Below are 11,588 nucleotides of genomic sequence, written 5' to 3' on the forward strand. Positions count from 1 at the left end.
CAGCTGACCTCCCTCCCTGCCCCCTGCAGCCACCATTAACACACAGGTAAAAGGGGCTCAGCAAGCAGGGGCAATGAGCCCTATTCCCAAGAGCCAATCATGGCACTGCTTGCATGGTGTGTGGGGCTCAGCTCCTGGGATGTGCCCCACACACCCTGAGTGCCCTCACTGGGAATTCAGACTCTGGGCCTCTGAAAAGCAGACCAGGAAGCCAAAACAAGGGAAACCAGCAGATTTTCCACTGAAAGTAGGTTCCTCACACATCTCTACCCCCTTCTTTATCTATCTTTACTATTTTGGGCCTCAAGACTTTTGTCTTCAGTCCAATCCACCACTGAGAACTTCCACACCCCTAACTTGCTCAGGCTGTTATCTTTTCTCCTGCCACTTTCTTGCTCCACATTGCATGACCAATTCCTTTGGCTGTTTCTTATTCCTCTGCAGAGTGCCTGGCCTGCAAATCTGAAGAAAGGCTATTTCACAAACTCTTTTCGCATTACAATCAGTACATCAGACCTGTGGAAAATGTGTCTGATCCAGTTACGGTGTATTTCGAAGTGGCAATTACGCAGCTCGCAAATGTGGTAAGGGTAAATAAATTTTGAAATGCTCTGCAGACCAGAATGCCAGACATAGAAGAATATCACCTGGGTCTGATGGCAACTCCAAGGTGGATAGAATACTCTGTGTACCTGAGGATTTCCCCAGCCTCTTCTATGAGGCTGGTGAAGTGCTCCATGGGTGCAGCGAAGAAAATCCCAGCTATACACCTAGCATCTCCCTCCATGAGAATGAACGGGGAGCTCTATGCTTGTGTTAGAGCTCCCATCCAGGTTTGGCTCATGAAGCACATTTACAGAAGCCCTAACCTATCCCCACTGTCCAGCCTACCTATATGGAGTGGGTTCAGACAAGCCATGGCTTGCTTGTGTTTTTACCATTGTTTGTCTCTGATGTTGTCTGAACCCAGTTGTGGTATTTCACCATGGTAGGTTCCATCTTTAGAAACCATGTTTATAATAAGGTTTCTCCATACCACCATGGTTGGTTGTGTTGTCTGAACCCAGGATTATAGTTTCCACACTCCCAGTATAAAACTACTGTGAAGTCATCTGGAAAGGGTGTCAACTGAAGGAGCCACTCCAGCCATCTGGCCTTTATGTATGGACCCATGAGGAAGAGGCAGATGATAGGCAGGGAGTGATGCACCTTGGGACTGAGTTTCAGGCACAGGGTCTGATGGGATGTATGCCAATAACAGGAGGATTGAATAGGAAAGATGGAAACCACAATAATGTAGAAACCAAAGGATCTTCTGTTGGTTAGATTATGGGGAAAAACATGAACTATGGTAACCATGAAGGGTGGCTTATTGTGTTGTGTGAGTGCAGCCTCGTGCAGAAGCAAAAAGGGATTCTGACTTGGTCAGCAATATCAATACTAGGGCTCCCCCCGGGCTCAGTATTTGAGAGTTTGTGTGTTACTGGCTGTCTCTTTTTCATTGATTGTTTCTGTATCTGCCTTAAAATATAATAAAAATAGAAACATAAAAAGTTACCATGACAGTGTTGGAAGATGTTATGGGAAAGCAGTAATGGACGAAGATAAATACTGCATTATAAATATCCATGAAATCATGGAAAGATATCAGTTCCTCAGACGTTCACTTATGGACCACTCAGGTTTTACCGTTTGTTAAAAGAACTATGACTAAAAAGTGCAGTGAGAAATGGCCAATTGCTTGGAATTCCATTATTGATCAATGACAGGAGTGATGTGTATTTATTTATGGCATGTACTATAGATTATGCAGAATCTGGGAGGCCATAGGATTCTTTGGCGTCCCAGCACTGGGATACCGAAACTGAGCCCCCATCCCTCCAAAGACTGCTGTCCTTCCCTTCTCAGCCCAAAATCTAAACCACTGAAAATGGCCATGCAGAGGAGATGTGAGGAACAAGGTACAACTGTGGCTGAGGCTTAGCTTTTGCACACCTGCCACAGGTGTGGGTGAGAGGACCGTGTTCTGCAGTATGCATCTTTGGAATGACTGTATGTACTGCCAATATAAACTGAGCTGCAGACTTGCTTTAATCATATAATTTAAAAACTTTTCCTCGTGGGACAAACGCCTTCAAATCAGCCCCTGAACAAATCACAGGAGTGATTTATACCATCTGCTCACTAGTTCTTGCCGAGTTAGGCCTCCAATCTTTTCCTATCTCTTTCTTATGCATTAGGAGGAAAGTGTGAACAACCTTAGGCCAGGCTTCTAGCTGCATTTCAATGGTCACAGTTTGCTGGAAATTTTCTTGCACAAGGCTTGTGTGCCAGGTCAGGCGTACCCTTGCACAACATGCTGTTCATGCAGGAGAAGGTCCCGGTGACTTGTGTGCCTCTCCCCAGCATATGGTGTCTGAGGCAAGTGCCTCACTTTGCCTAACGGTAAGGCCAGCCCTGCATCTGCCCAGCTGCTTGATTTATTTACTCCTTGTGTGTAAGGAGATTCTGCCCAGAGAGCTGTGTGCACACAGCAATAAGTACATCAAAGGTTATCAGAGATCAACCTCTACCAACCTGGTGATTTCCAGATGTGCTGAATTCCCTGATTATGGGAGTTGGAGTCCAACACATCTGGAGGGTACCAGGATGGGGAGGTCTGTCACACATGATATGAATGCAAGACATATCTTGCTGGATCAGACCAAAGGTCCTTTTAATGCAGCATCTTGCCCCGCAAAGAAGACAGCCAAATACATCTGCATATTCATAACAAGGGCAATACTAGGTAATGAAAACATCTGGGGCTCGGGCCCAAAGGAACAAAAAAGAAAAATACTAATCTACTGTCTGTAAAGGGCACAGTTTTCTGGGGATACCCCTATTTGTGAAAAGGAAAATGTGGACAGGGGAGCGGAAGGCATCTGAGTTCAACAGTAACAAAACCCTCTGGCAAAAAGAGACAAGAGGTGGGGGCAGCAGGAGGCGACGCACCGATGAACAAAAGTCAGCTAACCCGGGGAATCCAATGCAGCAGAGATCCTCAGGGCTCCTGCGCCTTTGTTTCAGCAAGTGCCTGTGGACAGCAAAGTGGTGGGGCAAATGGCCTCCCAGTGGAAGGGTTGGTCCTCCAGCCCTGGTAGGCTACCATCTAAATGCCATCTCGGGTGCCCAAGCATGGACCCAGCCTCAGGGACTCGGGACGTACTCTCAAAATGGCAGCCCAAATCAGCTATTGCCACTAAAAGACCCTTTCTGCATGAATGTCTGACAATTTCAGGTGTCCTATCCTATCTTCTACCTTTCTCTTATCTTCTACCATGTGTAGAGCCTCCACCACAGGTGAGGACATTGTGGTCTTGCAGATGTTGCTGCACTATAACAGCCATCTTCACTGCTGTGCCGGCCAGGGGCTGATGGGTGTTGGAGACCAACAATATTTTGATGACTGCAGATTCCTCACCACAGTCTGCACCATGTAGGACTATGTGAACCAGCCATATAACAGATCAGTAAGAGTGAAACATTTTTTCTGTTTCTAGGATGAAGTCAATCAGATTATGGAAACCAACCTCTGGCTGAGACATGTAAGTAAATCCTTCAGTGCAGGGTGTACTTCACAGCAATGCCAGGCCCTGCAGAGGTGTTTATGACAGGGCTGGAATCTTACATTTTTAATAAAAACACATAAGAATGTTTTTTCTTCTGCCGTGTGTTATCCTCTTCAAATATGCACCAACTGGTGCATATTTAAACACCTGTACTTATAGATATACAGAAATATAGTTGGTTGCCCATGTACCTTGATGGGCAATCAAATGTGAGATTTTTACATGCACACAGGAAGAGTGTTATACAAATGTGCTTATTACATTTGTATCCCACTTTTCCTCTAAGGAGTCAGAACCAAACTAGACACCGTGGCAAGCCAAAAATGGCCATTCAGTATGTATCATTATACTCTAGTACTGCCTTCCCAACCTAGTGCCCTCTAGATACAATGACTCACAATTCCCAGCACCCCAGCCAGCTATGAGTTAGCATGACTTACTTACCCATGTGCTGGTATCATTGCATTTCCTGCCTTTTTACTCAAAATTATTGGCTGCCACAGAAAGTGTATGGAGCATTATGATGTACTGACATAGTATTGCCTTCTTAAAGATACAGTCCATTTCCAGTTTGCCCCCAGAGGACCCCAGTAGAATGGAGGAGTGGGGAGCAGGAAGGGGGGAAAGAGTAACAGAGAGAAGAAAGAACAGACAATCTGTTTTGTTTTTTTAAAGATGTTGTAGGAAGGTTAAAGTGTTTCTTATTGCATTCTCCTTACCTGGGGCAAGATATAGAATATGATGACTTGGAGAAGAAAAATAGGTGCATGGCAGCTGTGTGCTTCAGAACATCATGTTCAACCACAGGACTGCGCCTGTGTGGGAACCCCTTGCTTTACCTTCACAACAGGGCCACCCTGTGATCTTTATGGCAGAGTGACTTATCTCAGTCCATACCCCACTACTCCAAACCAACACTCTACCCACTACATCACCTTGGCTCACAGATTTATTTACCTGTTTGTTTGTTGCATCTATTATAAATGCATGCTCCAAGCACATAGACTGGGGGTGAGGTATGCTCTGGGTAAAAGCCTTGCGACTCCAGCTGCAAGTACAAGGCAAATGTTCTAAGAACAAAACACTCTTCGTTTCCCTTTTTTAAAGATTTGGAATGACTATAAACTACGATGGAATCCATTGGAATATGACGGGATTGAGTCTATTCGTGTGCCAGCAGACAAAATTTGGAAACCTGATATTGTGCTATACAACAAGTATGAACTTTCACTCCTGATCTTTTTAAGCACCTTTAAAAACTAATAACAGTTAACAGCTTCTTGCTGATGTTACACTCACTGTCTCGTCCTTGTCTTTCCAGTGCTGTTGGAGATTTCCAGGTTGAAGGACGGACCAAAGCTCTGCTTAGGTATGATGGCACCATCACATGGACACCACCTGCCATCTTTAAAAGTTCCTGCCCCATGGATATCACCTTCTTCCCCTTCGATCACCAGAACTGCTCCCTAAAATTTGGATCATGGACTTATGACAAAGCTAAAATCGATCTTCTAATTATTGGTTCCAAAGTGGATATGAATGACCTCTGGGAGAACAGCGAATGGGAGATTGTTGATGCTTCTGGCTTTAAGCATGACATCAAGTACAACTGCTGTGAGGAGATCTATACTGATATAACCTACTCCTTTTATATCCGAAGGCTGCCCATGTTCTACACCATTAATCTGATTATCCCCTGCCTATTCATTTCATTCCTGACTGTGCTGGTGTTCTACCTTCCCTCTGACTGTGGAGAGAAAGTGACCTTGTGCATCTCTGTCCTGCTTTCCCTGACTGTGTTCCTGCTAGTGATTACAGAGACAATCCCCTCCACCTCTCTGGTCATCCCGCTGGTGGGGGAATATTTGCTGTTCACCATGATCTTTGTGACGCTTTCAATCGTCGTCACTGTCTTTGTGCTCAACATCCACTACAGGACTCTGACAACCCACAGCATGCCCACATGGGTCCAGACCGTTTTCCTCCGTCTCCTGCCTAAAGTTCTCATGATGAAGAGGCCCATACAGAAACGTGTTGAAACCCAGCCTAAAAAGACACCTCCGAAACCGGCCACCACAAAACCCAGTAAGCAAACAGCCGAAGACTCCAGAGATGGGAAAGGCTACAGCGAGCACAGGTGCTGTCACTGTGACAAGCCCAGCGAGCCAGCCCCGAGTGAGAAGAGGAGGCCCAGTCACCAGACGGCAAAATGGGTGGCTGAGCAAATAGAGTGCTCCCCTGAAGTCAAAGAGGTCATCAGCAATGTTCATTTCATTGCAGAAAACATGAGGAGTCAAAATGAGACCAAAGAGGTAAGGCTGCTGGTTGGAGGCTGAATAGGGGCCAGAAAGCCTTTTACTGATCCAGGGCTCAGAAGGCCGCACTCCTTGCTTGGGCATCCCAGCAGCAATGAGAGGGTCCAAGACACAAGCTCACCAGATGCTTTCCTAGTGCGGCAGCGCCGACCTTCTGCGATCACGGCCTGCAGAAGGACTGGCTGAGCTGTGATGCTCCAGATGTGGTTGCACAAACGGACATCCCTGACCTTTGGCCACTCTGGCAGGGGCTGACGGGAGTTGGAACCCAACCGCACGTGGAGGGCTGTGTCCTTACTAGGCCGGAGCCTTGGTGTAGGGGGCTGGGGCTGGGTGCCATGGCTACCGCTTCTCCACTGCTCTTCCTGATCCAGTGGGCTCCTCATCCCCTCTGATGGAGTCTTGGATCCCACCACTGGGATCTGCAACTGTTAGCAGTCTCCAGCACTTCAGCTTTGCCTATGAGATTTCTTTTGCCTGGGCACTCTTGCTATAAACTGCTAGGTGCTGTCATTTTCCCCATCTGCTCTGTGTACTTAGACTAGAAGCATTTGGCACGTTTGTGTCTCCCTGAAGTTTATACAGACTGCAGTGTAACCAAGATGTAAATCTCATGCATATCTTTGAACAGCTGCCGTCACGTAAATAATGCAATTATTCTGGGAGCTGTTGAGTGACAAAAGCTCCCTGTGGTTTCAACAGAAATGAAGGATGTACCTCAAGGGAAAAAAGACTGTGTATTTATGTAAGCAGCCTGCCATGATTACCCATACAGGGAACGGCTTTTCGGTTTTAGGAATAAAATTGCTTAAGGATATTCACGGACCAAGTTTTGATCCCTTGCCTCCGGGCTCTTTGATCCTTACTGCTGGTGCCCAGCCCTGCCATTTACAACCCTTATCTTTTAGGATCACTCTAGGATCACTTTTAGGATTGCTCTGACATTCAAGCTTTGCCATTCTTAGCCTTCCCTGCAGAGTAACAAGAAGCCGTTGTGGCTGAATTTTCCTGCAGGACTTTCTACTGTGGTGGCTGCCACTATTTTGAATATTGGGCATACAACAAGGACATGCTATAGGTTCTTGGTGTGTGCAAGCCACCTAAAAGAGCCTATGGTTTCTGGGCTGCTTGTCAACCACCCCCACAGACCACTTCAATGGGTTCGCATGTAACAAATAGCTATGGTGTGCCCCTGCTATGCTCTGAATATTCAAAATGGAAGCCCCACAGGAAAATTCCCACAAATCACTATCAGCATGTGAAGCCAGTCACTATCCGCATGCCCTTTTAAACCCTGTGCCGACAACTGTCTCGCCCCACAGAACTGGTCTGTGAACATTCTGTTATCAACAAGCTTGTTTCTGGAGCAGTTGCATTGCTCACAGACACCTGCTCAGTCAGGCACTGCCACGGGTGCAATACTGTATTACTTTCCAAGTGGGTCACAGGTGCTACAGACAGGAGGAATGTTTGTAAGCGGAAGGACAAGAGCCTGTTGAAACATTTGGCCACCACTGCTTTAAAGCAGCCTGTCCTTAATCTTTGGGGCCTAGTATTTTTTCCTGCCACCACAAGGAGGTTTGTTGAATAAATTAGAGAATATCTGAGAATGTTTCAATGTTCCAAGTTAGTTTAGCACTAGGTGAAGTCAGGCAACCATTACTAAGCAGTGACTAACTTGTCAAGTGGACTTCGCATGCCCTTGTTTCCCCGGATTTCAGATCAGGCCTGGAAGTGCAGTAAGATGTTCTCAGGACTTCACAGGTTAATTTGGGTGGTTGTCCCCCAGCCTGTTCATCTCCTTCAGTCCTAGGGCTGGAAGGAGATACCCCATCTGTTGATTCTCTTTGGGGAGTGGTACGGGGTGGTGGGTTCTGAGACATTTGACCTGGTCTTGCTTGGAGCCAAGTGAACAAGAATTAGGATTTCTTACACACTTTTCTCAGAAAAAGGCTCAGGAACCCTAACAAAAGGGTTTGAAACATACAGAAATTTATAACAACTTAAAGCATCTCGGAACAATTGAAAACTACCAAGGACTGATAAAATAGCTAAATTAAGAGGGTGGGCATGTGGAGGTGGGTAGCAACCAACAAAGTCTCTATAGGCAAATTCTCATTATTCAGTGAATGTTTTGCTAGAGAAATAATCTTGTTTAGTGGGGTTGTGCTCATAACGAAACAAAAGGTGCCACTATTTACGGGACTCAGCAAGTGTACTAATGGCTTTGCTTATTTTAATGGATAAATATTTCATGCTGGGGGATCATTGGCTTCAGCATGAAAACACTGAGTGGGCACTTAGGAGCCCTGCAGAGTCTGAGGTCCCAATTCCAAGATGATGTTCAATCAATGAAGCTCTGCTGAAGTCTACAAAGCTCTGCTGATGCACAGAAACACGGGAGCCATTTTGAAAGGTAGCCAAAACACACATGGGGTTGGATTGCAGCTTTTGAGCCAACTCGGGACTAAACAGAATAAGTGAACCACGGTGTCCTGTCACAGCCAAACTGGGGGTCTTTGCTATGGCAGGATTCTGAGATTCTGCATTTCCCAATCCAGAGCTGATGACTCCATCACTGCTGGCACTGACCTCTTCAAACAGATCAGTATACAAATGAAAGGGGAGCAGAGAGGAATGCTGAAGATACTGGCCACTTGGACAGTATGAGTAACTGTCCTGCAGAGGATCGGGGCATGGCAGAAATGGAGAGAGGGCACCATATCTGTTCACATGTCTACCTCAAAGCAATTCTGAGCATTAACTGGCAGGCCTTTTAAGGCAAGGATGAGGCACTGGGGGTTGTGGGCCAAATGTGGGCCTCAGAGTGATTTCATCTGCATCCCCAGGTGCCAGCTCCAAAGATGGGTGCACATGGGACCTGGCAGCAGGCATTTGGGACTGAGGTCCCTCCCTCCTTTGCTATGATAAAAATATACAATTAATTGATTATAAAATTTAGTCTGAAATTAAAACTGTGAACTTTTAAGGTACTTGACATCCAATTTCTGTGTATTAAGCTGTCCCTTGTCAAAGTTGCGCTCCAATGGATTTTGGGAAGGTTAGAGAATAATGTGGCTTATGTATCAGAGGTATAGGAGTCTATACCTTTAGTTTCCTGTGGACTCCCACAAAACAGTGGCTGAAAATGCATACAGTGCAAGCAAAAGTTCTCTCAACCGAGACCCAGTTTGATACTGTGCTCCTATGGAATAGGCATGAGATCCAACATGTCGTCTTGTGTGTTGCAGGTGGAGAACGACTGGAAGTATGTCGCCATGGTGATTGACAGAGTGTTCCTGTGGGTGTTCATCATTCTCTGTGTGTTTGGGACAGCAGGATTATTCCTACAGCCGCTGATAGCTGACACATAAAGCACTGACCATCCAAGCTGAGTTTTCATTTCCTCACTTCAGGTTCTACCTGTGCCCTCACACATTTTCAATGCTACATTCATATTGCTCAGCTGCAACAGGTTACAGATTGTTATCTCATGCCAAAATAGACACCTTTGCTTTTTTATATCATACACTGGTCCAACACCTTTGGATGCCACTAGATTAGGGAAGGCTCCATCCAGTCCTTGGTTTTCAAACTGTCCACAGTCAAAGCACACTTTCCATGTTGACTTGTTCACTGAGAAGTTCTTGTATGTCTGCCATGGAAGCCCACCTCCTTATAGATGCTTCTAGGGTGCACAGTACATGTGAACCTATCAAGAATTGGCTGGGCTTATCAGGCATCAACATTGGCCCTCTATTAACTAAGAGACACCCTGGAGTGTTCCAGCTTTCCAAAATGGCCACACATTACTTCTACTCCATGGGTGAACAAACCCTAATGAATTTCCTAGAAATGCTGTTTGAAAGCAAATATGGTAATCAAATTGAAAGTATGGGACAGGACAGATCCACAGGGCAAGTGCCTCCTCACCTCTAGCAAGAAGTGGACTGAGAAGGAAAAGGTGCATCCATTTGTAGGCAGTGGCCCTTTATCCCACTGAAGAGGTAAGAACAAAAAGGGTCAGAAGAAGAACCAGCTGAAGTCAGCACAGCCATGTGGTTTGGGGACAATGTGCCCGGCTGCCATATTTCACAGTTTTGCAAAGCGAATCAGTTGGGGATGATAGTGAAACTGAATCAAGTTGCTGGCCAGCCTAAAGAGAAGCTCACAATATTCAATGGTCACTTTTGTGTCCTGCCCCACATATTAGATTCATGTTGCTTTCCCCAACCTGATGGTCTCCGGATGTATTGGAATACAGCTTTTCACCATCCCCATTGAACATGCTGTCTGGGGATAATGGGAGTTGCTGTCCAACACATCCAGAGGCCACTAACTTGAAGAAGGTGTAAACCATGAAATACGCATATAGCATGGCCTGACAGCATTCTGGGAAACAGTAATAGCTGTTTCCAGCTGGAGAATTATACCACAGAGCAACACAAAACAAAAAAATCCACAACAGTTTCATCTCTATTTATGAGCTTTCTCTAAATACTTGTCCAGGTGTCCCTTAGTCATATTTCACATTGACTCAGCATTAATGCTGGAAACATAATTTATGAACTATCATCTTGCTGTCATTTTATTTATTTTTGGGACTGTAAAACTTGATACATAGAAGAAATTGAAATGGATTGATCTGACCAAACTTTTGACGAATATGCAAGGTTGTGCCCCAAAAGAGGGAGAGCTCACCCCATTTCTTCCAATAATAGGAAGTTCCAGAGGGCAGCTTTTTAAAGCCAAGGTCACTTTTATTTGAGAGAGAGAGAGAAGGAAGGAAAGAACAAGAATGGGCTGGAGACTGGTGGTGCTTCCGTAAAGATTACTCAGAACATAATCCTACACAGAGTTAGGCAGAAAAAAGGTCCCACTACTTCCATATACTGGCAGGGGCAAGCTTGGAGAGCTGGGACTTCTTCCTGTCTAGAAGCGCAGACGATTGAGTATCTTCAGAGAATGTGGAGGAGGGTACTGCTGGTCACTTGCAATGGTATGGCGAGAGTTTCAGATTCCACTCCCCCACCAACACACACGCCTTTTTTTAAAATGAGACCAATAGCACAAAGACATCTGCCCCCAGAACTGAGCTGTTGGAATCCCTGATCAGTGAGAATCACTCTGATGCACAATTGTACTTTGCATGCAGGCCATCCCAACGTAGGTAGTTGAAGCCACCCCTTGAGCAACCAGTTTGCAAACAGATTCACGGCCATCCTGAGCAACACTTTGGCTCTAGCTGGTGGTTCTCTAGCAAAAATAAAGATCACTTGTAAACCATGATTGTTCTAGAGGACCAGCCTTGGGGATGAAGGATGGGTCTAAATAAGAGGCAGTGTTGTGAATAGAAGCTTCGGCTGTGTTTTGTTTTTTGCAAGTTAGCTAATATCATATGACCCTGGCACCAAAGCCTACATGTGAGAGAGGACCACCCCATGACATGTATTAAGCATGCAATACATGTCTATCTGTATCTACTACACACAGGACATGACCACCATCCTGCAAAGTTAGATGTGTGCAATGCCATCAAAAACTCAAGGGCTTACGCTTGCCTAAGCACGTGTTGGATGCCTGTGAACAACTCAGTTCTGCAATTCCTGCTTTCTTGTTTTGTTCAGGAAGTGATTGTACCTTTTTACAATGTGATGCATTA

The 11,588-nt window shown here is 45.6% G+C and overlaps 1 protein-coding gene across 1 annotated transcript; it reads left to right on the top strand.

The window, feature by feature from the left end:
* The first annotated feature begins 452 nt into the window (after nucleotides 1-452).
* Nucleotides 453-9,300, top strand: CHRNA6 (cholinergic receptor nicotinic alpha 6 subunit). Its single transcript, XM_044444042.1, has 5 exons — nucleotides 453-584; nucleotides 3,543-3,587; nucleotides 4,719-4,828; nucleotides 4,933-5,923; nucleotides 9,178-9,300. Exons 2-5 carry the CDS (start codon nucleotides 3,561-3,563, stop codon nucleotides 9,298-9,300), a joined length of 1,251 nt encoding a protein of 416 aa, XP_044299977.1. The 5' UTR covers nucleotides 453-584; nucleotides 3,543-3,560.
* Nucleotides 9,301-11,588: the final 2,288 nt, after the last annotated feature.

This window comes from Varanus komodoensis, unplaced genomic scaffold (assembly GCF_004798865.1).
Source record: "Varanus komodoensis strain SLA01 unplaced genomic scaffold, ASM479886v1 scaffold43, whole genome shotgun sequence".
Classification (NCBI taxonomy): Eukaryota; Metazoa; Chordata; class Lepidosauria; order Squamata; family Varanidae; genus Varanus; species Varanus komodoensis.